The sequence below is a fragment of the Xiphophorus hellerii genome, chromosome 12 (genome assembly GCF_003331165.1).
Source record: "Xiphophorus hellerii strain 12219 chromosome 12, Xiphophorus_hellerii-4.1, whole genome shotgun sequence".
Classification (NCBI taxonomy): domain Eukaryota; kingdom Metazoa; phylum Chordata; class Actinopteri; order Cyprinodontiformes; family Poeciliidae; genus Xiphophorus; species Xiphophorus hellerii.
The window spans coordinates 3,855,806-3,883,313 of record NC_045683.1 but is presented as its reverse complement, the minus strand read 5'-3'; the positions used below and the strand labels follow the sequence as shown (position 1 = coordinate 3,883,313).

Sequence of the window (27,508 nt, the reverse complement as noted above, 5' to 3'; positions counted from 1 at the left end):
TGAATTTCTTTGCAGGATGTCAGAAAACCTTCCCAGAGCTGCTGTTTTGATATGAACTGCATTCCACCCTCAGATCTTCTGCTTGAGGAAACTCCAAAGGTTCTCAATAGGGTTGAGGTCAGAGGTCAGAGGAGGATGGTGACCACACCATGAGTTTCTCCCCTTTCATGCCCATAGCAGCCAATGACACAGTGGTATTCCTTGCAGCATTCATTGTCATGCATGAAGATGATTTTGCTACTGAAGGTTCGGCTCTTCTTTTGGAACCATGAAAGAAAGTGATCAGTCAGAAAGTCCATATACTTTGCTGAGATCATTTTCACACCTTCAGGGACTCTGAAGGGGCTGACCAATGATTCTTTCCTCATGATTTCGGCCCATAAAATTACTCCACCACCTCCTTGCCGTGTTGGGACGTGGTGGTCATCCACCACCAATCCACTACTGCGTCCATCTGGACCATCCAGGGTTGCACAGCAGTCATCAGTGAACAAGTTTGTTTGAAAATTAATCTTCATGTATGGCTGGACCCACTGCGACTGTTTCTGCTTGTGAGCTCTGGTTAGGCGCCCAATAGTAGGTTGATGCACCGCAAGCCTCTGGAGGATCCTCCACCTTGAGGTTCCAGAGGCACCAGCAGCTTCAAATAACTGTTTGCTGCTTTGTAAAGGCATTTTAACAGCTGCTCTCTTAATCTGATGAATTTGTCTAACAGAAACCTTCCTCGTTCTGCCTTTATCTGCACAAACCCATCTTTGTTCTGAATCAGCCACAAATCACTTCACAGTATGATGACGTTTCAGTATTCGTTAATATCTAATGTTTTCATCCCTTGTCATACGGCACTACACTATCTGATGATTTTCATCAGCAGAGATCCTTTCTCTTTCCCATATTGCTTGAAACCTGTGGCCTGCTTAATGATGTGGAACATCCTTCTTTGGATTTCCTTTAATTGAGTTCATCAGACAAACTAATCAACCAGCTCTCTGAAATTAATTATAGTGATTCAAAGAGCCCTGACACACAATACCATCTATAAATTTAATAGCACAACAAAAAATGTAATCTTTATGACACTTAAATCCAATTTGCATAATAATTTGGGACACGATGTACAATGATTTTGTCTTTCATAAAAAACAACAGATCCAAAAGGCAGCAGATGACATTTCATTGGCTCCCTGTTTGCTATTTATTCATGACTGATAGCATTTTAATTTTTGAATTCCTCTTCTTTCTTATTTACTTGTAGACTCAGATTGGTGCCTTTATGATTCTAGAAATAAACATAAGCAACAAAGATCTATCTGCAGACTGTCTGACCAACGCTGACCACCAGATGAGTCTTGTTTTGTTCGTGACTTTCGTCAGAGCTTCCAGGGAGTCATGCCTGTCCTCATATTGATTATTATCTGCAGAACCTGCCGTCTGTTGATTACTGACTCTATAAATCTGCTGAAAGCTGGGATCAATCGAGCGGAGGAATCAGTCAGGATCATCAGTGTTTATGCGACTCGGGGGGATTACCTCACTGTTGCTGGAATGGCCTCAGAGGAATGGCTGACCGTTATAGAACAGTGGGACTAAACACCGCCCCGCTGTTTACATAAAAGGTAAAGCAGGCCCGGCCCGGCCCGGCCCTGTGTGCCAGAGACAATTAGGCCCCTGTACCGGCTGTAATCCACAGGCGCGTGAGCTAATTAAATTCAGACATTGCTGGGCCCCTTAAAACAATGAGGGAGGGATTACAGAGCATGCATGCCAAGATAGAAAATGAATAAGCATAACTTGGACTGATCTTCAGACGGACGCTTGAAGATGTTCCACATTTGAGGCTGTGCTGGACTTTTTCATTGGCTGTCATTTTAAATGATGAGGTCATTAAACAAACCCCTCATAATCTATTTTAACCCTTCAATTTTTAAATTGATTAAAAAAAACCCGACGTACTCAATTGCATTTTAATTTCCCTTCTTTTTAATGAAAAGCTTAAGAAGCTGAACAGAGAATCCACATCGTCTCATCACAGGTTGTCACATCAACATAACGCAGCATAGAGTCGAACATTTCTGCACATCTACACCAAGTAGGTGTATGATTACTTAGCCTTTACATTTTTTCCATCACCATTAAAAAATAAAACTGTCAAAGATGGAAATTATGTGATTAATGCAACCCCTGTACCGCATTAAAAAAAATATTAAATTAAATCCAAGGCCATGAGATGTTTCATAAAAACTGGTGAAAGACTAAGAAAAAATATTTGCATAATATAATTCAATGTATTTTGACAATATCTTCCATTTTAGAGATAAAAATGTTTATTTCACTTCTAATTAATGTACATTAATATACAGTTGAACTCATTTTTATAATTTTCTGTTTTAGGTCAGTCAGGGTTAATAAAATTGTTTCACAAACCAAATTAACACAATAAGGGTTTTTATTTTTTAAACTGATTTTCTTTCACTTCTTTCTTCAAAATAAAGCAGAGCAACTCATTTGAGAAGACGAGGTGAGATGTATTGTAATGCTTTTTCCTCCCAATACTTTATTTGAAGAGCTTCAAACTAGGGAAACATGATCTTCAAACCAATCCAACTCTTCCCACATGGCAAGACAGGAAGGCTCTGATGAGTTAATAACCTTATGATATTATTTTTATCATGAAACATAAAGGCAAGGCACAGACAGCTGCTCAGGTTGTACATTTTAAAAGTGTTAAATGATGAACACATAAGGCTCATGAATGAACAAAACCAACATGGAGCATGGACAAGGAAGGCACAAAAAACGCTGCAGAATCCAAAGAGGAACGGCACAAACTGAGAGGCTTAAGTAGCTCAGCAAACAGGTGAGAGAGGAAGACAATCAGATCAGACACAGGCGGACTGAGTGAAGCTGATGGGCAGCGAAAAACTGGCAGGTGGAGCAGAATGACAAGAAAACATGAAAACACGAGCACAGCATGAGGCAGGACAAAACACGACAATAAACCAAGAAACTGAACATGAGGAAATAATGTACATACATACATACATAAACATGGTGGCAGAGTGTGCCTGAGGCCTAATTAAAGTAAGACAACTTTTTCTTTCCATTATTATCAATATTCAAATGTTTGATCTGCATTTAAAGTCTGTACAATTTTAGAACCAACCAAGAAAATATTGAGTTGAGCATCACTGACAGGTGCAGGTGACCCTGGGTAATCTGCTGAGCAAATAATCTCTCTACTGTTGGAAATAATAGTTAATTTACTTGTCTCAGTACATTTGTTGTTACAGTAGATAAATTAGAATAATTTCCTCTATAACATAGAAACAGCCCAGGAGAAAATCAAGCATATTTTTGCATCTGAAGACATTTTTTATTATTACATTTTGCAATCTATCAAATAACAGGACTGATAATAATAAGAATGATTATGAGAAAAATGTAAAAAGCAGAAAATAAAGATGTTCAGATCTGCACACCTGGCCTGTGGCTCTGCAAGCCGAGCCTGATTGGACTAAAGTACCCAGATGAAGGCGTGTCTCATTTCTGACACTGTGTGTGGGTGTGTGTGTGTGTGTGGGTGTGAGAGAGAAGACAAACAATCCAATTAGTCTCAGCCACAAAGGAGGCCATCATTATCTCTCAGCTGCAGCTTATCAAACCATTTATTTGCTGCTTTTGAGACTTTGGTTTTATTTTTCAGTAAAAAAATGTCAATTTGGTTCAGAAAAAAATGATGACATTATGTAACGTGATTTGTATGTATATTTTTATACACATACAAACACATCTCGCTGGAGCTAAAATCCTGTTTCCTGCGATATCCATCTTTGTTTTGTTTTTTTCAAGAGCTTAACTAAAGAAATTTAGTCCAAATTGTGTGTTTGAAACAGGCTACTAGTAAAGAGCATGAAGAACCGATTTAAACTGAGTTCTTATCTAAGCTCTCTGATGTGTCGACACTACATTGTGTCTTCCTTTAGGTTTCAGAGCCATTTTATATCAGAATGATTCAATTCTCAGAGGTGAACAGCTCTAGAAACTGTAAATGTGTGAAAAATTCTAATAATTTTATAAGAAAGTTGCACATTTCTCAAGTTTTAAATAATTTGTGTTGTTGAAAAGCAAATGCAAGTCCTTAAAAAGAGAAACGTTCAGGTCTTTGTCCTCAGTTTTATCTCAGTGATCACGTTTTCTGACCTAGTAGTCAGTCTTCATCACCTGTTGCTGAACAGATCTGCAACAGTATTTAAGAACTTTATTTTAGATGTTTACCTCTGCAACTTTTGTTGTTGTTAACCAACAACAACAAACCTTAGTGCATTAGTTTAATTTTATATGATTGAAGTAGAGTATAGAAAAGAAAATTGTTTTCTAAATGTTTGTGCATGTACAAATCCTGTTTAATTTCCACCTAATTGGTAAACAATGTAATTTAATCTGAGTGAAAATTCAGCTGTTCTGTTTCTGGTACTACAGATTTGTTAGAGAACTTTAGTGAACAGCCAGAACGACCCAAACCCAGGAACACAGCAGACAGGTCAGGGAGGGATTTAAAGGATGTTAGGTTTTAAAACAACCTACCAAGCAGAGGCGGCCTGAGCCGTTTGGTGCCCTGGGCAAACACGTTTCAGAGCGCCACCAGCAAAGAGACGCAACTGCACCAAACTCCAGTTGTTTTGTGCAAAACATGTTGATACCATATCGATTTCCTTCCACTCACAGTTATGCAAATCAAACTTCAAACCAAGACTTTATGTTGCTTTATCACTTAAAATCTGAATAAAACTAAAGTTTGTTGTAATGTGATAAGGTAAACAACTGAAATGGAAGTGAAACAGTATCGGAGACTCTGTAAAAATCACCATATTCATTATTAATGGCTGTTTTACTGAAGGATTAACTTTTTATTCTATCCATACCCTGGACATGCATTCCGCTCAGAATACATGATTCAGCTCTTCAGCAGCAATGTGAAGGTAAAACATCACAAATCCTCAGAGTCAGTGTTTAAACCCATCTCTGGGTCGGAGATTTAAACTTTTCTTTATAGATAAAAGGAGGTGAGACGTTCGTCCTGCAGCTCCGGGGACAAACCGACTCACTCTCGTTCAAAATATTTTGTCTCTGTGCGTAAAATGCTGCATCCTTGCGCGGAGGATCTCTTGGAAAGACCTCCGTGTCGGTGGAGCTTCCTTCACGCCCCGCTGCTGTGGGTCGGAGCTGAGCAGGAGTGGCATCTCGGCGACAAAATCCCGCTGAAAGAGCGTCCTTTAGAGCTCAGGCATGCATGAAGCTGTGAGCTCACTGGCGTTATAAATATCCCCAGCAGAAGCACCGCGGCCGGGGTAATGCCCACCCGCGCCGCACGCCTGTGCGCGCAAACCTTCTGGGTTCTTGACCTCGCCACTGGATCGGTTAAAATGCGAAACGCGGCGTGGTGAGAGTCTCCTGCTGGGAAGAATGAATGTTCCTCTCTGCCTTCTGACCTTCGCTCACTGGATTTGCGCCGCGGCCGCAGCGCAGCGCGCCTCTTTGCTCCTTCAGGAGGGGATCAGCTCGGGACGCAGGACCTGCAGGCTCTACTGCAGGGTTGGCATCGGCTTCCACCTCCAGATTCATCCCGACGGCAGAGTGAACGGCAGCCATGAGCCCAACCAGCTGAGTAAGTCTTCCCCTGCATGCACAAAGCAGCTCCACTACTGAATCATAAACGTCTGGACGCGACTCCTCTTTATCCCTCCTAAGTTTCCTGGTTATGTTTTCATGAATGTTATTCCTGTAAGTTGCAACAGTAATGGTTTCCACAGGAGCAGGGGTGTGAAATATATCAGCACAAGTCATCAGGTTGACGAGCCTCCTTTGTGTCCGTCCGGGATGTTGGCAGGTAGACTATTTGTGGAAGTAACAGGTGCAGCTCTGAGGCGCCGGGATGAGCGCGGCTGCAAATCAGCGTGACTGACATCACAACAACGCGACTCCACTGCGCAGCAAAAAAAAATAAATGCTGCTTAAATAAAAGGGTCTGTCCGACAAAAACTTTGACGCAGAGGAAGTTGAACTTCCTGATTTAAAACCCATTAGAGTGAAACGCGGCGTGATGGATGAAATTAGCAACAAAATCAATATTCGATGGACATGATGTTGGGCCTTTTTGTGGATTGTGCGCAGGTTGCAGCAATAAATTACTCAGCATTTATGCCCAAAGAGAGAAAAGTGAGGGCATTTTTGTCTAATCAGAAATGCAAAACCAAGTCGTTTAGATTTGATTTTTAAAGTTAAATAAGAAAAAAAATAACATGAAAGCTGATTTCTTATTGCTGAACTGGTAATCTCCCCTTGAGTTCAAATGAATGCGCACAGATGTAAAATCCTTCAGTTCACCGATATCCTCTTCAAATTTTAACATTACAACTGCAAACTTCAGTTTAAGAGTTCATGTTACAGGCCCCTTTACTGTGATACCCTGAATAAAATACAATGCATGCAATTCACTTTAAAATTAACCTCATTAGTTATTATTTAATAAACAGTTCACCTGTGTGTATTTCATAAATCCAGCTTTCCTTTTGACAGGATGACTATATTCATGCGCTTTATAAATGTGGTCTTAATGGAAGAGGTGCAAGACAAACCCTGTTGGAAAAAAAATCCCATTTTCAGTCAATCAGGTGACACAGGAACAAGCTGCTCTGGTTAATCAACACCTAAATCAACCTTTTTACTCTACTAGTAAAATGTGTGTAGCTGAAAGCATCAGCTTGAACACACCTGGAAAAATGTCAGTGGCTGCAGCGCAGTGCTGTTCCTCTTCATGTGACAGAACGGTGGCACTAAAAACAGGCTAGCACTAGAGAAAACCCGGTGGAGGCTCCAAAAGGTTCCAGACTGGGTGGAGGTTCACCGCCCAGCAGGACGACCACCCTAAATGTCCAGCCAGAGATACAACTGGATGGTTCAGATCAAAAGAGTGGCCCAGTCAAAGTCCAGTCCTAAATCTAATTGGGAATCTGTGGTGAGATTTGAATATTGATGCTCCCCATTAGGGGTGTAATTAAAGATAATTTTAGTAATCGATCATTCTGACTACTAATCAATTAATTGGATAAAAAAATTTTTTTAACCACTTCAGTATTTTTATACCATATTAGAAATAGATAAAAAAAAATGCAAATGTATAATTAAAATCTTATTTTAAACAAGAAAATAAACATTTTATTGCCTAAAATTCAAAAACACCAAATTCCTTTTGGTTTTGGCTAAAGTATGCTTGCATACAAAGTTGTTTTTATCTTAAATTTCAAAATGTATTCTGTGCTGTTTTAGCTGAAGTTCTGCTCTGAATATATTGTTTTTTTCAGCAAATGGCCTTTTTTGAGTCTGTGTTCTCCAGTTAGCAATTAATCGATTACGAAATTAGTTGAGGTTTATTCCAACATTCGACTCATCGCGATTCTTTTGACTAATCCGACTAATCATTTCGGCATTTCTCTCCATCCAACCGGACCCAGGTTGAGCTATTCTGCAAAGAAGAATGGGCAGAAATGTCAGTCAAAAGACCAGCAGCTGCAATTTCAGCAAAGGAAAATTCTGCAAAGTTTTCACTCATGGAGCTCCAAAGGCATATTTAGATGTCACGTAAAATCCCATAAACACTGATGTTTGTGACTTTAATGGGACGAAGCATGAAAAATATTTAATGAGCATGAATTCTTTTGTAAACCACTGTGTGTGTCCTGGTTAGAAACCTGTAAATATGTGTTTCAGTTTTTATTGAAGTCTGATGAAACAGGCGACGCTCCCTGTGGAAGCGCACATGGTCTCTCTTCACAGTGTTGTCAGGTTACATCGGTTTAAATGCAGCAGCCATCTGTGTGTGTGTGTGTGTGTGTGTGTGTATGCAGCCTGACAGGCAGCAGATGAACACGAGTCAGGATGTTTTAAATTTGGAAGTTTGAATGAATCTCAGAGATTAAAAAAAACTGCAGAGAAGAAAATGATTTTTTATTGCATTCAGGTTTTGTTCAGTTTTTACAGACAAACGCTGAAGAGATTGCCAGTTTGTTTCAGCAAACTTATTGTTTTAAAGATATGACAGTTTTTTATTTTCCCATGATCTGATTTTTTGTCAACAACCCACTAACACACTAGAATGCACCTTAACTTTTATGTTTTCACCATATGCATAGCTTTAAAAATGTAAGTTGCAAATTAAACACAAAATTCTCCTTTATTTCAGACCAAATTAGTCCCTATGAATAAAAAGGCAAACATGAAACTATCACAAAATACTCAGTTGTTCCAGTTTTACAGAAGCTTTACATATACCTCACAAAGATCAAAGCTCTTATTGAGAGGCAGGGAAGTTTGGGACATTACTCATGACAAACATTTGACTTACAGACGTCCATTTTGGCCTGAGGAAGACTCTAAGTCTGAGGTGCCCAGACTTTTTGTCACATGGGCCAATATTTGAAAGCTGAAACTAATGGGACAGCACTAGCTATAAGGACTGATGGGGAAAAGAAAAGGACGGTGTCACGATTTGACTGCTTTAGTGTGTGGGATTTACCTGAGAGAGGTTTAATCGAGGTCTTTCTCTCAAAATGAAATTATTCCAGAATTTCCCAAATTTATTTTTCTGAGCAACACTCAACTTGTTCGTTCCAGTTGCTGTCTTCTGTAGGTAAAATACTGAGAGCGCTTAACCCATGAAATAAACAAAAATCCAAACTGTCCATTTGAAGCAATGGCCAGTAAGTATTGATATCTGTCATTACTGATGTTTAAGCTCTTTTGTTGCTTCAAACTGATTTCAAAGTGAAGACTAACAGACTTTTTAACGTGCGGCTGAATCGAATAGAAGAGCTGATGTGAGAGCTTTGGAACTAAACTGATTTTATTGTCCTTCAGTCGTCCAGATGTGGTCTTTGTCTTTCCAGGTGTCCTGGAGCTGATTGCGATTTCTCAGGGCGTCATCGGCATCAAAGGGGTTTACAGCAACAGATTCCTGGCCATGAATAAAAGAGGACGGCTTCACGCCACCGTAAGGACTCTACACACGCCACAAACTCCTCGCATGTTTCACAAAACAGCTTCTGATGGGAATGTTGTTGCAGCATCAGAACCCGATTAGACTTTCCAGAGATTCCGCTGACCTTCCCAGTCCTCTGGTTAAGACTCTCTGATGTCCTCACCTTCATCGTCCTCTCCAGGCTGCAGAAACCACCTCAAGTGGAAGAGTGTCTGTTTTGCTGCTCAATCATTCATTATGTTTGTCTTCTAGTCACAGCCCTCTGCATAATGCAACTCAAGATTCTGTTTTTGTAAAAGCTAAAACGTATCAGCGACCAACTCCTGACCAGGACCAGCCACACTGCAAAAACACAAAATCTTACCAAGTATTTTTGATTTAGTTTCCAGTGCAAATGTCTCAGTATACTTGAATTAAGACAGAACTAACTTAAACATAACTTTTCAGCAAGAAAAGTACTAGTTACACAGGCAGATTATTTCACTCACAACTCAAAATGCAAATCTTTTAGCATCAAGCGTTCAGTTCAAATTTACACACAAATTGGTTGGTGCATAAAATTCTGTAACTTAAAATTCCCTGCATAAGGTTAGATTCGCCTTTGTTCGTGAAACGGTGTGTAAGACGGCCCTCTACGGTGGCTCAGTGGATGTGACATGCAACAAATAATGCAAATAGGAGCAGCAAAAACGTACAACTTCAGCGTATGTTAGAATCAATCTCTGATCATTTTGAATCAATTCAGAATTCTCAGATCTAGGAATTGCGATTCTTTCTGCACCTCTCCATGTAACCAGTTCTTTTTCATCAATATTAAGGTACTATTGACTCTACAATAATGACTCCACAATATCTCTCTGAAAAATTACTTGGAAGTTTGTTTTGTCTTATTTCAAATGTACTAAGATATTTGCTCTATAACTAGACCAAAGATACTTGGTAAGACTTTGTGTTTTTGCAGTGCAGCAGGAATTCTTGTTTTTCTTTTATCTAACATGAAATCATTGCCTGTTCTTCCTTCACGGCTACAGCGGAGCATCCTTTGCTCGTGAAACGGTTCTCCATGGAATTCCTTCCTGAGGAGCTATGTTTGTTTTATGAGTTTGTGCTGCTTGGCATCTGCAGCAGAAAGCCACAGAATCTGACGTAAGCATGTCATGGCGCTCGCACTCTGCTGTAATCTTTAGCCGCTGTTTTGGAGGTTCTTAAATCCCCCCGAATGCACAACAAGCTGAAATCTTGCCGCAGCAGCTTGGCCGGCCGACCAGTCAGCGGTCAGAATCACCAGCAAGTCATCTGTGGGAGCCTTGGCAGGCGAACAGATAGAAGCGACTCCCGGTTAGCGAGTGTTAATGGGAAGAACAGATTAAGTCCAGTCTGGGACGTCTGATAATATACAGCGGAGCGAGCCACGAAGTGAAAATGAATATGGCGGGTAAACAATAAGCTGGAGGGCAGCGAGCTCAGAGCCGGGCGGTCTGCTGAGAGAGTCGATGCCCAGCACAGGCAACTTCTGCCGCTTCAGCTCCTCGTACTGTTTCAGGAAATCATGTCAGTGGGAAGGGATGAGCCGTTGTTCCTCAAAGTAAATACTCAGTTCCACTTTTGGGATAATTTGAATATCACAAGCTGTGTTTCCATCAGGAATGTCTTCAAAACTCTGTTGATAATGTTGGGGAAAAAACACACACAATTTCATATGCCGTTTCCATTAAATACAAAATGTAATTAAAATCACTCATGAATAAATTTGTTCACATGATAAGTCACAGGTGTCAAACTCCAGTCCTCGAGGGCCGCTGTCCTGCAGTTTTTAGATGTGCCACAGGTACAAAACACTGGAATGAAATGGCTTAATGACCTCCTCCTTGTGTAGATCAGTTCTCCAGAGCCTTAATGACCTAATTATTCTGTTCAGCTGTGGTGCAGCAGAGGCAAGTCTAAAAGTTGCAGGGCAGCGGCCCTTGAGGACTGGAGTTTGACACCCCTGTGATAAGTCATTGAAAAACACATTGAGCAATCATCTTCCTTTTATTTCCTGTCGTCTTCTTTATGGTTTCCACCAGTAGTAACATCCAGTTGTTGATCATGTGACTCATGTGACGTCAAAAATGTGATGCTTCAATTGCAGTTTTGCACATGCATCAATTTCGATATGCCTGAAAAACCACCTCATCCAACTTTTTACAGAAAAACATAATAATAATAATAATAATAATAATAATAATAAAAGAAATATGTTCTTCCATTATGCCAATTTAGGAATTACACTTTGCAAAACTTTATGCTGCAGCTGGAGTTAAACAAATGCTTAATCTGGAGTCTGAACCAGACAATGACTAAATGTAAATAGCTACAGTAACCACGAAAAACTATTAGTCTTCCTACAGATTTCTTCCATTTGTGATTTTTTTTCATGACTAAATTATTTAGAACACAAAATACATTTTAATATCAACCATAACTGAAGGAAACAAAAAATGCAGTTTATAAATGATTATTGAATTTATCACTTGCCTATGTCAGTGGTGTCCAAACTCTTTTCCTACTTGGCTTTCTCAGAGTGATATTTAGCTATCAATGACTTTTTTTTTGAATTTCCTTACATCAGGGCATGATGTGCTGCTTTTTGAGATCTTTTAGCCTACTTCCTGATGTCCTGCGGGTTCTTTTGAAGTGATTTTTTTGATTCTGCAGGTCAGGCAGCTATTTGGCCTCCATGTATAGCTGGTGAAAATTATTCAAAAAAATGTGAGTAGTCATAGTTAAATCATGACTTAACAGCAGGGTAGTTGTATTTTCAAACAGGGCCACACAGAGAGGTTTGGATTCATTTTCCTCAATCTATAAAATCATTGGAAATCATCATATGGCTGCTTTGTAAGGAACAACTGGTGAAAATTTGATTCCTATTTCACATTATTAAGAGCCACTGCAGAGCAGCAACAGAGCCAACCTCTCTTAACCTTAACAAAGACCTCAGTTGGTAGTTCTTGGTGAACCTCGATGGTTTGAAGAATGATTTATCAAAATGAATTTTTGATCTGCAGGAGCTTTAATATTGGCATTTTAGATGAGCAGCAGAGATTTGTTTCTTTCTGTTTTAGCCTGAGGAGCAGAGATCTCTCCGATAAATATTTGCAGAAGTAAAACTCCAATCTGGTGTTTATGGAAAACCTCAGGCTTCACAGTCATGTTACACTCTTCATCCTCTGCATTTGTATCTTCAACACCAATGATAAATCTAAGCTCAAACATGAGACAAAGAACGTCAACACCAGAGAGCATAAGTTGAGATAAGATCAGATGTGAAGAAAAACATAATTAGAGAAGATTTGCTGAGTCATATAGGTTATATGAAAAACAACAAGACTGTAGCTGTGTTTCAATTGACCTTAACATTTCTGAATTTTCAATTATGAAAATAAATGGAAAAACAGCTATTTGGAAAAACTCAAAATTGGAGTGAGGATGAGGCAATTTTTTTGGGCTGAAGTGAGATTATTGTGCTTTACAAAAGCGCAATGAAAATATTTTTTTCGCAACAAATAACTCCTATGATCAGCAACTGGTTGTTGCTACTGGCAGAAATGACAAAGAAGACGACGGGAAGTGGTGGGAGGATGATGGAGGAACATGTCTTTTAATCACTCAGAGTGAATAAACCAATTCATGTGGGATTTTAAGTGCTTTTAAATTTTAGTGGACACACAGCTCTTGGAAAATTGTGATTTTTCAACATTAGCAGAATATCAATAAAGTTTTTCACACATTTTTAATGGAAACGCCACTAATGTTAGATGAAACAATGTAAGATAACCTGAAAAATGATTATATTAAATGGATGAGACAAGATATGAGGTAAGGAGTGACAACACCAGATATTTTGAGTTGATGTGAGATTAGACTGAAATAAGGAGATTAGATGATTTAAAAACAATAAGACTAGACAAGATGAGAAAAAGAGAGAACACCTAACCAGGCATTCGATGACATGACATAAGCTGATTCAAAATTAACAATATTAGGAGTAAAATTACAAGACTTTCAAAAGAAGAAACAACAAGAAAAAGATAAATTAATATTTTACTAAATTAACCTTTATAACAGCAACATTTCTCACTAGGCTCGGGAAGAAAAGGATCAGTTCACGTTTTCTCTGAAAGATGCCCCATCAACTCTCAGTCTTCTGCCAGATGGCAGAGACTGAAAAGATAAGTGAACGGGGCGGAGGGGGTGTCATCACAGATCATCATAAACCCAAGCTGATTTCCTTTGCAATGTTTGATGAAATAAATTCATTAGCAAGAGCTTGTTTGAGCAAAAGAGACATGATTGTTTTCAATTTATTTAGATTCAATCATTCCCTAGAAAGAGTTTCTTTTCCCTCCCAGCTGTGCCTGAAAATCAGCAACTTTCAACCCTGTGCATTACAGGCTGTCAGAGTAACTTTAGAACTTTAAAAACATCTCCGTTCTGCAGATGTAAATATGAACACAAGGTAATACTTGTGGCTCGTGGGAAAAAGTCTTGAGGACTGTGACCAAGCTTTAGGATTCAACCAATCAGATCTGTGGAATCCGCCTGCAGCTAATGAACCCGTGAAGGCCAGCGGACGCGGGGTTTCTCCTCTGCGTAAGTGCCTGGGTGAGAGAGCTCATTGGTGCACGCTCCGGCGGCTTTGTTTCCAAATGTCGAAATCCCTGACTGGTACCAGAGCTGGTATGCTGCTCGGTTCTGTTAAACCGCTTCATCCCAGCTGCAGCGACGACTCTGGAGCGCCGAGCAATTTTCTAATCATCTTTAAAAACAACAGCCCAAAGGAAGCGTTGGCCACTTAGAAAAACTCAAAGGGTTGTAGTGTTCCGCGACGAGCCACGCCGCGCTCTCCTGTGACTGGCATGTTTACCCAGCGCAGGAATGGCATCGTTTTCTGCTATGCTGCGCTCTTCAGCAAAGCAGAACTGTTTGTTTTTTCTTCAAAATGCCATGAGGTTCAACAAGAAAAGTCAAACCCCCGCAAGAAGGAAAGCATCTGTACTTTCTGAAAGTTTCCCATCAGGGATATTCTTAGGTACAGCAGGGAACACCTAATGGGTTTGTTTCTTTTCGGTGTTGTTCTCTATTTTATGAGAACAGAACAAGTTTCTCTTCAAGGTTTGGTCCAATTTGTGAAACATTTCCACTTACTAAAGTCAGAGGGATTTGTGGAGCAAGTACAGATATGCTTGGAGAATGTTTTATCTGCAAAGCTGGGGTTTTTAATATGAATGCAATAAATACACTAAAAATTTAGAGCTGCATCTGTGTAATCTTACCTAAGGTGTAAACCAGATTGCACACTAATTTATACATAAAAGAAAAATAGAAATTAACTCAAGGACTTAAATATAGAAGAAGGATTTTAGCAACCATGTTCTGCTAATTAAACACATTGGTGTGTATAAAAAGCAGGAGTTTTGGATGTTTGTTGCTCAAACTTTGTGCCACATGGGGCAATATCTTAAAGTCGGAAGCTCTCTAGGCCCCAGAAATGTGATTAAATGAAAAAACGAGCTGACTTTTGACCTAGCAAACTTTAAACTACACTAGCAACATGATGTATAAATTATTGTAGATCTAAAATATAAACAGGGTTTTGCAGAATTGTATCAAAAGAAAAAGAGAAAACATACAGTTTACAGATTTGGGGGGAATGTTGACTGGTTATCTCCTTTTCTGCTCTCAGCAACAAGTATAAGATTTTTTTTAATGTTTGTTATATTTAGCTAAAGTTAAATAAAAGCAGAATTGGCTGCACCTAGTAAACATTGCTGGATATAAGTGGTTCTAGTTGCAATAAAAAAGAAAATAAATAAATACTTTGTGTTGTATTTAACATTTCCCATTTTAAGAAGAGTTTTAACTGAGTAAAAATGAAATAAATGGAGTCTCCGAGAAGGAGCCAGCGTGTTCTGCAAACAAATATTTACTTTAAAAGGCAACTTGTTTGAACTTAAATCTGCTAATACCTTTTATTTTCTCTCTTTTTCAGGAATGGTTCTCAGACGACTGCAAGTTCAGGGAACGTTTCCAGGAGAACAGCTACAACACCTACGCCTCGGTGATCCATAGGAACCAAAGGACCGGTCGGGAGTGGTATGTTGCCCTCAATAAGCGGGGGAAAGCTAAAATGGGCTCCAGTCCGCGGGTCAAATCCCAGCACGTCTCCACCCACTTCCTACCCAGGGCCAGCCTGCATGACTTTACCCAGAAAGGCTTCACCATCACAGAGCGGAGCAAAGAGAGGAGGAAAGCGCCGCCACCGTCGCCCCCCAGACCCCCAGCCGTGATCCCGAAAGCCCCCACAGGACCAGTCCAGAGACGCAGACAGGTCAAATACTGGCCCAAGTTCAGGTTCGGATAAGTTTGCAAAGGAGGGACCAGAATAATAAACTTTAAATAAACTGGACAAAAGTCATTTCTGATGCTCAAATCATTCCAGGATTCTGTGTAGCATGGAAAACAAACCCAAAGGGCTGCCAGGAACACTCACTCAACCTGACGCTCGGATCTGTGGTGACGGGTGGAAGTTTTCTTTGCACTTAACTCTGTGTTGCTCCGTCCTGTTGTACATCATCACTAATGTTCTGGTTATGGTGCTTTTAAAGCAGAAATCCTACCTGAACACATCAGGTAACATGTTTTTGTTTTTATATCAAATGTTACACAAAACAGTTTTTTATGTCTCAGATAAACATCTTGTTTTATAATTCTTATTTATATATAAAAAAAAATCATAAAAAGCATGGCTGCATTAAATCAAATAAAGTTGGTTCACAGAAGTTGGTGTGGATCCAATCAGACGTAGAACTTTCCAACCAGGAGTTTAATCATTTCTCCCGAATGGTCCTGGACTAACTGTCAGTCCAACGCATGTTCAGACATGTCCTCCCGGTCCTCTGGATAAGAGAAATAATTGAAAAAGTTATTATATATTTTAATAAATATGACATGACAAATCCATTAGGTCTCACTCTTTACTTCACACACTCACACATGACCATAAACACATGCAGCAGCTTTGGGTTGAAGAGGTAAATTAATCGGGTCGTTTGGAAACTAAAGTATTTGATGTTCTTATGTAATTTTGTATCACTAGAGTAATAAATGAACTGTGCATAAGTTAATGCAGATTTGTGATTTTCAACATCAATTGTTTGGTAGAAAACAAAATCTCTAATAATAAAAAATGAGCACAAACAAACAGCTTCTTTTATTAGCACCTTGGTAAAGAGGATTAAAGATCCTTAAAAACAGCTTTTATTTTTATTTTTTATTTTTGTAAAATTCAACCTGTAATTTAAGCACATATTAAGAAATGATTGTCTTTTGAACAAGTAACTAATGGCAGACTTAATGTAACCCTAAGCTTTCTCTATAAAATCAATGCAACAACATTTTTTTGCTTTTTAAAATTGATGAGATTAACTAGTAACTTTTAATTATTAACCCATCACTTCCTGTTTTCCTGGAATATAAATGACATGCTGCACAGCTTTGGCCAGTTTCTTTTAGACACTTTGATTTTTCTCCATGCTGTGGGGAGTTACCACATCGCCACAAAATACCTTTAGGGACACAGTAGGAAGCTTTCTACAGATCCACAACTTGTGTGTATTTGTCTATTCTTGTTTTCACAGCAAGTTGTATTTGTATAGATAACAACATTAAGCTGCAGACACCCAAACACAGGAAATACAATCAAACAATTGTCTGTGGTTGTTGTAGGTTTCAGATTTAATAGAAAACTCAAATCATACAAACCATAAAGTATTTTTCTTTAGCTCTATCATGACTCCCAAAGGCAACTCCCACCTGAGACACTGACCAACTGTCCCTCTCCTAACACTGAATTAGTTACAATCAGGCTGAAAACACTGAGACTCCCCTCTCAGTGTGAAAGGTCACAAAAACTCAATTCATTTTGGAGACCGGCTGTCCCTTAAAAAAAAACAAAAGCTGAGTCCTGACCTCAGGACATTCCCTCTCTGTCATCAGCAGAGGGATAAAGATGCTGAGGAGGTTTGGAGCCGTAGTATCAGATGGCAAACAGCCGTGGACTGACCATGCAGGAAGGAAACAAATATTAACTGACTGTGAAAGGGGTTCCCTAATAAAACACATCATGTTTACATTAATAACCTGTCCTACCAGATTAATTTGGATACTTTTTATTTTCAAAACATTCATTAGATATCAAAAAGCACCACAAACGCATCATCGCCTTACGTCAAACTGTCAGAAACTGGGATTTTCAAAATCTGTTTATGTCTGAAGGATTTCCTTTAGTCCCTTTATTTTAAAGTGTTTTATTCTAAGACAGACAAAATCTTTATATATAACAGGAAAACATAAAAAAACAACCTAATTTCACCCTGTGATATATATACTCTGAAACCTGGAGTGAATTTAAAGCAAAGTCCTACTGTAGAGAGGTACACATTCTGTGAAAGTAAACACAAATATCTGGGATTTATGCATAAGATAAATGCATAAATAAAATATCTATATCTTGTGAAATGTTCCTTTTGTAGCCACACTTGAATGGGAAAACCGTTTAAAAGTTGTTTTTTTTGTCTCTTTTCCTGATGAAAGTGGATTAAAAACATTCAGCAACTGCAGGTGTTTGTTTTCCTCAAGCATGGTTCAAGATTACATCCTTTTTTCAGATGTTTTTAAAGAAAACATCTGTATCATGGAAATTTTTTTATTGCAATACAAATATTAAACGTTTTTGTGGATCATCCTGTCAGATGCTGCACAGGGCATCTGGGAAAACGACTCTGCTTCACTGTGTGTGTGTATACCACTAACTCGTTTCTACGAATGCCTAATTGCTTTCCAGGCTTTTTACTGAAACATTAGAGGATATTATATCTCACTGTAATCCCAAGGTGGTATTTAGAGAGGGTCTCTGGTGCTTTAATGACAGAAAGATATGTGTGCTGACAGGTTTGAGAGAGTGGATCTTATCCGAAACCTTTGGGACCATGACTTTTTTTTTGGTTTACATTAGTGTAAAACATTCCTGGCTCTGTCTCACTCACCAGCATCCTCCCTTTGCTGGCAGATGTGCAGATTGGTGGGATTTCTGCTCTCTTGGAACATTTGACCTCATTAACATTTGAAGTTGTTCAATCAGAGAAAGAAAACATTCAGATTCTCTTCTGATGAAGGTGATGCATGAACAGCCAAACCTCACGTGGAGATTTAAAGGCTCTCCTGAACATCCAACACTTTCATGGATGTGTAGAAGTTAAGAAAATGTTTTGTTTTTACTGGAGTTGTACATAATATTACAGTAATCAGTCAAAGAAGGAAGTAAAAAGAGGACTAATAAGCAAAATCACATCATCACTAGCAACATTCTTCATTTTCCATATTTTCCTCTAAGGCAGCCAGACAACTGTTTAATATTTTAAAGTTATGATAGAGTTTCTGAAGTTTTTCTTTGGACTTCAGCTGCTTTTTTTAAATTTTTTTTTACCTCCCTTCATCCCATCGACGCTCCATCTATAATCTCATTTAGTAGCCAAATATGTAAAAATTACACAATCGAACCTGCTGCTTCTTTAGGTTCAACTTTAAAGATTGTCACGCAAGCATTGTCTCATTTCTGAGGTCAGCCAGTATTTTCTTACCCAGAAATAAAACCCCACTTAATTATTGAACAACGCAATGAAAAATAAATGTGTAACCTGTGTCGTTCTCATTCTGAGCTGAACTGTCTTCTTTGCTCTTTCGCATTGCATGTTGTAATGACTTTCAGAAGATTTGAGGGACTTGGTTCTGGAGTTAATGTGCATATAAACCAGATGCTACCTCCTTATTTTTCTATCCTTGGAACAGAGAATGGTCAGGAGATGACCCCAGCAGCCATTTGTTATATTACAGACTTAAAAACAAGATTTTAACATCCTTTCTTTATCACTCTGTTCATTTTTCAGTGTTGGTCAAGAAAAATCCATGACCTGTTTTGTCCTGTTTGGACAAAATTATGCCATTGAAAATGCAAGTCTTAGTCATAACACCGCTAAGGATCCTGACCTGCTCAGTAGTTTTTAATCCTTGTTGGGTGTAGCTGAATGTTGATCTTTAACTTCTGAAGTGAAAAAAAGAAAATAAAGTTCTGTCTTATATTCATTAGGATGAAGAAAAGGTTTTTTCACCTTCTTTTGGACAGACTATCTCAGAAAGTTTAAGATATTCTGTTAATGTGGTGGCAAAAATGTAGAGCTGTGTGTTATTAGCATGTATGTAGGGAAGGTAAGACATGTTGTAATTAGAAGAACTTTTAAAAGTTGAATAAAAGTGGCCCAAAAAATGCAGCCCTGAAGAACCCAATATGTGATCTTTGTTCACCCAGATTTACCAAATGTTACCAAATGGCAAAAAATAGTTTGTAAGCCATCATCTGAACCAGTGTACTCCAGTATCAACAGCTTACACCCATTGATCCAGTCCATCAATCAATAATGTATTAATTGATCAGCAGGAGTAAACAGTGAGCCGCCACTGTGAATCATGCTGCAGATCCCAAGATCAACCATATCAAGTTCCTACATCAGACTCTTTTTCTTGCTTGACCAAACCAGAAGAAACCTGAAAACTGAGTCTTAAATATACATTGTGGCAGTAAATGACAGCCACAGGGCAGGTGTGCTGATTTACAAATTAGGATCAAGTGAGCCAGGGGGAATCAGGTCAGGCTTAACAGTGTACCATTTAATCCACTGTTACAGAGGTGCAGACTAAACTCTGCACCTCTGACTAAACTCTCACTGACACATTTTCATGTCTCTAACAGGTTGCCATGTTCCATATTTTTCACTGAAAAGGCAGATTTTTTCCACCGTCCACCAGGGGGTGCTGCAGCAGCTGCAGTCTGAAACAAGCTGCATTCTGTCAGCCTTTGTTTAATCTTGTCTCACAGCTAAATCTAACTCTGGATAAAAGAACATGATTTAAGTTCTGGGCAAAGGTTTAGACCACAGCTGCTTCTTTTTGCCTTTGTTTTTAAGAAGAAAATCATTTGAATTGGTTTGATTAGTTGTCTGGGCTTTCTGAGGGTCTTTCAAAGACACTTTGGTCACTTTTTATCTCCCTTTCTGCTGAGTCTTTACATTTTCGTGGCAGTATATTGCTTAGTGTGTGTTAATGAATGACGAAAGCAAATGAAAACGTGGAGAAAAAAAGAAGTGTGAAAGTTAGAAACAACTCTCTACAGGAGATGAACAGGATCTGAATGTCATGTCTTCATGAAACGGGAGGAAAAAAATCAAGAAAAGATCCAACAGAACTGGAGTAATGGATCACTGTTCTTAATACAGTTTTTTTTTTATTTCTTAGTTTATCTGTTTCTGTTTTCATTCCAAAATCTTTTGTCTTTCTTTTCCTGCAGTCTGTTTTTGTGACAACGACTAGGCAACAAAGAACCAGAAGATTCAAGTTAAACCTTGTACTCTGCCCAGCTGTTAACTCAAATGTTTTTGCAAATTGTAGTGGCTCAGCACTAAAGATAATCAGGTATTGTACCTGCAGACCTCACACATCCTGGATACAAATGACTTAGACTTTTACCTGTAGGGTAGTAATACAGAAAAGAAACAGGTGTTTTCTCACCTTTTTTAACCAGAAAAACACTTAACCCCTTTAGTAATTTGAGGGTTTGGCCATCCCTGGCCCCTTCCCTGGTTCTCCATTGTTCTATTCAACTGACAGACAGTGGACACTGACAGGTAGACATACCTCACAAGAGCTGTAATTTTGGAGATGTGCTGACCCAATTAAACAGCCATCACAATTTAGCCCTTGTCAAATTGGCTCAAATTCTTACATCTGGTGAGTTTTACTGTTTCTAGCGCATTAACTCTTCACTTATTCAATGCATTCCACCTGCTAACTGGTTCTATGATAATAATAAAAAATAGTCAGTGGTCATAATGTTCTACTTACTCTGTAGGTACATGTCGAATGGAAACTGTGAACCTTTATCCTCCAATAGTTATAGAGCACATTAAGTCCATTATAGACCCTTTTCACATGACGTCACACAACTTCCGTTTTGGCTCGAAGCTGTGTATCCTTAGTTCCGGTGTACATAGTAAGTAATGATAAAGTTGTCTATTTCATATATATATGTCATATATATATATATATATATATATATATATATATATATATAGAGAGAGAGAGAGAGATATGTATAAATCTGACAGCATATGTTGATCAGACAGATCACCGGAGCATGGAGTTTACACAGTCTCTAAAACATTTGCCTAAAATAAGATTTGAAGATATATCACGATTTGCAAACCAGTTCTCTCTGACAAAAAAATCTAAATTAGACAAAGGCTACAAATTCTTCACCGAACAATACCTGTTTGACTATGAAGGTAGGTATTTTTGTTTTGCGTAACCGTTAGCTTAGCATTAGTGAATTTTGTTAGCTAGCTAACTACGTGACATAACTGTTCCTTAACCAGAACTTTTTACTGTTTTTGAACTATAACGTTTTAGGCTCTAATCTTCAATCAATCAATCAATCAAATTTTATTTGTATAGCACATTTCAGCAGCAAGGCATTTCAAAGTGCTTTACATCATAACAAACACAGAATCACAATGCAATATAGAATCAATCATTAAGTCAAGTTACATCAATAAATTTGTAATTGATTACATTTCAAATACAATTCTAAACAGGTGGGTTTTCAGTTGAGATTTAAAAGAAGTCAGTGTTTCAGCTGTTTTACAGTTTTCTGGAAGTTTGTTCCAAATTCGTGGTGCATAGATGCTGAAAGCTGCTTCTCCTCGTTTGGTTCTGGTTCTGGGGATGCAGAGCAGAACCAGACCCGGAAGACCTGAGAGGTCTGGAAGGTTGATACAATGAAAGCATATCTTTAATGTATTGTGGTGCTAAGCCGTTCAGTGATTTATAAACTAACAACAGTATTTTAAAGTCTATTCTTTGAGCTACAGGGAGCCAGTGGAGGGACTTTAGAACTGGTGTTATGTGCTCTATCTTCCTGGTTTTAGTCAGAACGCCAGCAGCAGCATTCTGGATCAGCTGCAGCTGTTTGATTAATTTGTTGGACAGACCTGTGAAGACGCTGTTGCAATAATCAACACGACTGAAGATGAACGCATGGATGAGTTTAATCCATGCGTAATCCAGTAATCTTGATCAGATTATTAAATTATAGACTGGAGTTGCCACTCATCCCATAAAATAGGGATTTGTTTGTTATAAGCAGAGATGTCCGGTGCCGCCGCTGCTTTGTAATGCCTTTAATCGGACCACTTTTTCGGTAACGAATAATCTAACGAGTTCGTATTTCAAATCCAGTAATCAGATTAAAGTTATTTATCCAAATCATTGCACATTAATATTTTCTTGTGTATTTATTTTTATTCCTTCTTTGCGTCTTTGGGAGAGACTCTGTGACAGTTAGCAGTGACAGAAACATGAACAGTGCATGGAGATGCGCATTTTGTTGCTGGAAAAACAGAAATATCGTCAAGCCCAACTGTTATTTGTGGCTTTTGTCTTGTTTTTTCTAAACTTATAAAAAATAATGATTCACCGGTTGCGTTTTTTGGGGGACTTGTGTTTGAACGTGAAGTTGCTCATTTGAGCTTGGAAATGAGCAGAGATACATAATCAGCCCCAGAATATGTCTATCTATTTAGTTTCAGTCAAACTCTCCCTGTCCATCATCTTAAACCAATCTCCTCCTCAGTTCAACCTTTGTGATTCCATGTTAAAAGCGCTTTATAAATAAACTTTACTTACTTACTTATAAGTGGACATAGATTGTTGATGTTATGATTATAAAATAACTAGCAATTAGTAAGTATTGGCAAAGCTCAATGTAATGTGGGGTCCTCATACCATGAGAGTATATCTGGAAAGTGGCAACTCCAGTAAAGACTATAACTTATTTGTGCAACCACCTTTCTGCTGTTAACTACAAAAATTTGAGCAAGAGAAGAGAGAGTAGTGTTAATGAAATGTTTTTCCCAAACACTGTTGGAACAGTCTCGACTGCAGTTGAGGGAGAGGTGTCAGTGAGAGGACGATGTCACAGGTCAATGAAGAAAAAGGAGGAAGCTCATTACCTTCAGGTTTCTCAGATGAATAATTATCAGATGTTTTGATTAGGGTTAAGTTTTATTTTATTTTGTTTTGCTGCAGTTGCACACTTGGCAGTAGAAAATTGATGACAGCATAACAGGATTAATAATTTTTATGTCCCTATTGGCAGGTTACACTTGATTCTTTTGTGGTGCCTGTGGAACTGAAGTACATGTCATGTTCTTGCACAGCTGGGAAAGCCCTGTGCAATCACATGGTGGGTCTTCTGTTTCAAACTGCTCACTACAGTACAATGGGCTACAAGACCGTACCATTGCCTCTGTCGTGCACCAGTTCACTGCAGACCTGGCACCGTCCAAGGACAAAGGTCAGATATTAATATTTCTTTAACTTTTTAGGTTTTAGGCTAATCACTTGTATTGATTTATTTTTAAATAAATCATTTGTGATTATAGGGAGTTGCACCAGAGGCTACAAATGATATGACAGTGTGTAAACCTGTGGCAAGGGAAAAAACCAGGATTAGGACTAGCGTGAAGTGCACACTGTACAGAGCGTATGCAGGTGAGGGAATGAGTCCCCTGCTATTCAAAGGTGGTAATGCCTTCCTAACATAGATAAGAATGAATAGCATGTATTGCTTTGTATTTCATATTAGCTTACATAATTATTAACATTTTATTATTAACATTTGTAACAGCTTTTTCATTATGGTGTGAAAGGTCACATGACATAATTAAATCTACATAAAAATTTACGTCTCTCACTTGCCAGGTCCTCTTCCAGATCCTCATATTGAAGCCAGCGGGGAGAAACTAAAAGAAATCCGTCCACAACCAGGAATATGCAAGTTGCTTTATGGACTGCAAAACCTTACTTTAGTGGACTCTAAATTTGGTCCTGTGCCATTTGGTTCTGTGCTCTCATATCAGTGTCCTCCTGAAATGAGCAGAGACATAATCAAACATCCAGATGCCCCTGAGTTCCCTCAATTACCTGTTGACGGCTACAGCTTTAGGTTTCCACTAGATTTTGAGCCTAATTATAGGCAACTTTGCCATTTAGAGAGCCTTAAGATATCACGTAAGATCTGTGCTGCTATTGAAGCAGAAACCAGACAGCAATCAGAATGCCAGCTGTGGACAGAGGTACGCAAACCCCGACTTACAGCCAGCAGGTTCCGTGAAGTATGCCATGTGCGTGGTCAGTCTTCTGCCAAGGCCTTGGCAACTCGTATTCTCAGAAGAACTCCCCAGACAGCTGCTATGAAAAGAGGGTTGGATCTGGAACCTGAAATACTGAAGCAATATTCTGATTTGTTTGATGTCTCTGTGATGCAATGTGGGTTTATCATTCATCCTGACGCACCTCACCTTGGAGCTAGCCCTGATGCTAAAGTCTTCAACCCTAAGGAAATGCCTCCATTTGGGTTAGCTGAGGTAAAGAGTTGCAATGTTGACAATGTGGCACAAGTTAATCACCTAGTTACAATTAAAGGCCAGGCTTGCCTTAAGAAGAGTCATAAATACTATTATCAGGTTCAGGGCCAATTGGCTGTAAGCGGACTTCAGTGGTGTGATTTTATTACAGATACCCACACTGACTTCACAGTTGAGAGAATATTTAGGGATGAGGAGCTTATCCTCTCAATGAGACAGAGGCTTGATCATTTCTATCATGACATCTACATGGATGTTTTCTTAAATGGTAAACCTTGAGAAAATGATTGTTATAAAATTGATAGGCCTTTTGTAAATACTCTCCCTATCACAAATGGGCTAAAGTTGTGAACTTGAGGCCATTTGTGTATGCTCCATGTTCATTTTGTAATATAATTATTCTATTAATGTTTGCAATTGATGGCCACAAATCTTCTTTGTTCCACAATAAAAACGTTAATTTGAACATTTTCTCTCATTCAAATACTTCATTGACAGATGTGTAAAATGTACAAGAAAGTGCAATTTAAATGTAAAGGTTGTACATATGTAGCTTCCTCAAGATAAGCTATTTACAATAGATTTGATAGAACTGTACACATCTATTCATTTATTCAATAATAAAAACAAATACAGGTCATATATATGGAGAGATTTTGTTTATAACACAACTGTTTACATTAATGCTCATCCAAGGGCTGTGACTTGCAGGAGAAGAGGCTCTACACAGGTTTGTCGCCTTTTAGATCCAGAGGTCCCTGATAGTTTGAAAGTAGACAGCAGATGACCCACAGCTGATTGACTGAGCCTACCATAGAAAGAGGAACAAGACCATCCCAGATATGGTACTCTTTCACCCTTCGTATGGCTCTTTCAACTAAAATCCTCAGCCGAGCAATAGCCTGGGTCTTCTGGGTGTCCTCCATGCTGAGTTGGGTGGATTTTTTAAGTGGAGGAATGATGAGCGTTGCTCCCACCTCTGACAGAATCTTCTCTATCTGGAAACCCTTGTCGGCCATAACCCCATCTCCAGGCTGAAGTAACGTTAATATCTGTGATTTTCGAGTTATTTCTATGTCGGAGATGGAGCCTGTGTACAGTCTGGATACAAATGTTATAATCCCACAAGGAGCAATGCCAATCAGACCTTTAAAGGTGGTGTGGTTTTTGTAGTTTGAAAAGGTTTCTGACTGTAGTGTGAGTGAGGATGCAGTTTCACAACGGATCTCAGTGCAGTCTATAATCGCACGCACGTGAGGGCAGTACTGTTTAAATTTGTCAGGCATGGTGCGCTGAACTTGCTCTCTTGTCATCCACAATGACAGCGAACCAAGAACCAGGTAAAGGTAACTAGTCCATGTTAAAATGGTGCGGCTAACTGTAGACAAACTGACCTCAAAGATGGTCGACAAAGTCTTCTCCTGAAGTCCAGCTGCAACACGGCAAAGAAACATAAACAGTTCATCAATGAGTGCAAGTTTTCGCTGTGGACTAGGTATTTCTTCTGCAGTCCGCTGTGCCTTGGACCAATACACTAGCCTTGAAGCAGAAGGGTAAACTGACTCCCAAAACACATTGAAGACCTCTTTTGAGGTGAATTTGGTGTAATAACGGAAATCTTCATCTGTCAAACAAAACCTGAAAATCACTGGCTGCTTCTTTTGAAGAGTTAGCTCCTGGATTTCCATTTCAAGTGATAACACTTGGAACTCCAACTCTTTAATTCTCTGTATGGCACCGTGTAGTTCACCTAAGGGAAAGAAAAATAAATGTTAATAGACTTCACACAAACATCTATAATTTTTCACTGTCCTCATTACAGGATACACGTGTGCGTGTGTGTACGTATATATGCATTTTTTGTGTTAAACTCAAAAAACACTATATTTTCTAGACGGTTACAATGTGATTCATTGCCATATAATTTTTCTACAAGACACTTTATGTAATACTAACCCGGAAAAGAATGACAGGCATAGTCATGGTCTTTTGCCATTGGACCTGCAGGCAATTTTTCCTTTGAGGAGTCCTCAGGGTCAGCAATCTTATGTGAGTCATCCTGAACAGCAGCACTGAGAGACTTTTTGGTTCGCCTGTAAACAGACTCATGAGCTTGTGAACTTCTCCCTAGATGTGAAAAATATGTTGAGTCACTTCATGATCATAATACATTTTTGTTTATATTTTTAAAAACTGTTCAACAATGTTCTCCTTCATTTACCCCAATCATTCCAGTGAAATCTAGAAGGCACAGCTCCTTGACTAATCCGTTTTCTTCCACTGGCTGTTGTACTTATATCCTCTGGGGTAAAGTGCTGGCTGCAGACAAAGGTGCTCCCTCTGAGGATTTGAAACATTTTTCCTTCATCTCTCCTGATTGCTCTTACCCAGCGGGCACGTTTTTCCACATCCACAGGAAAGTCATGGAAGCTCAAATAGGGTTGTTTTTGTTTGTTATTTGAACAGCATGGCACACTACAATAGCAACGGTTTGATGATTGTGCCATGCTTGTTTGATAGATGGGTCGTTGCTGAGAAAGATGGAAAAATACAACAAAACAAAAAGAGAAATTATGAATCACATCAGAATATGTGAATGATGCATGTAAATCTTTTAAGTCAATATTTAAAATACTATTCTAAACAACGTTGTTGGAAGCTGCCCTTTATTTTCCATTAATACAGAAAATGAACCTCTAAACGTTACATCACTGACAGGCGGCGGTGTATATGTTTCCTAACTGTGGCTAAAGCTGCTGCTAGCTGGTTTACTCATGATCGGAAGCTGGTTCCTTTGAATACAGTTGGAGAATGGTAAATTGACAATGACTGATAACGGTTATCTAACACGTAAACACCGTTTTATAAAATACAGAGAGTGAACCTCTAACGTTAC

The 27,508-nt window shown here is 38.8% G+C and overlaps 3 protein-coding genes across 3 annotated transcripts; 2 read left to right on the top strand and 1 right to left on the bottom strand.

Annotated features, from left to right (window-relative positions):
- The first annotated feature begins 4,334 nt into the window (after positions 1 to 4,334).
- Positions 4,335 to 15,964, top strand: fgf5 (fibroblast growth factor 5). The gene is made up of 3 exons (XM_032577725.1): positions 4,335 to 5,665; positions 8,943 to 9,046; positions 15,069 to 15,964. The coding sequence occupies exons 1-3, from the start codon at positions 5,464 to 5,466 to the stop codon at positions 15,438 to 15,440; spliced, it is 678 nt and encodes a 225-aa protein (XP_032433616.1). The 5' UTR covers positions 4,335 to 5,463; the 3' UTR covers positions 15,441 to 15,964.
- Positions 15,965 to 22,560: 6,596 nt separating this feature from the next.
- On the top strand, positions 22,561 to 25,078 carry LOC116729220 (uncharacterized). Its single transcript, XM_032577605.1, has 3 exons — positions 22,561 to 23,540; positions 23,629 to 23,737; positions 23,948 to 25,078. Exons 1-3 carry the CDS (start codon positions 23,385 to 23,387, stop codon positions 24,889 to 24,891), a joined length of 1,209 nt encoding a protein of 402 aa, XP_032433496.1. The 5' UTR covers positions 22,561 to 23,384; the 3' UTR covers positions 24,892 to 25,078.
- On the bottom strand, positions 24,992 to 27,505 carry LOC116729219 (uncharacterized). Its single transcript, XM_032577604.1, has 3 exons — positions 26,834 to 27,505; positions 26,569 to 26,739; positions 24,992 to 26,362 (listed from the first exon to the last, which is right to left on the bottom strand). The coding sequence occupies exons 1-3, from the start codon at positions 27,117 to 27,119 to the stop codon at positions 25,335 to 25,337; spliced, it is 1,485 nt and encodes a 494-aa protein (XP_032433495.1). The 5' UTR covers positions 27,120 to 27,505; the 3' UTR covers positions 24,992 to 25,334.
- Between the last annotated feature and the right edge of the window lie 3 nt (positions 27,506 to 27,508).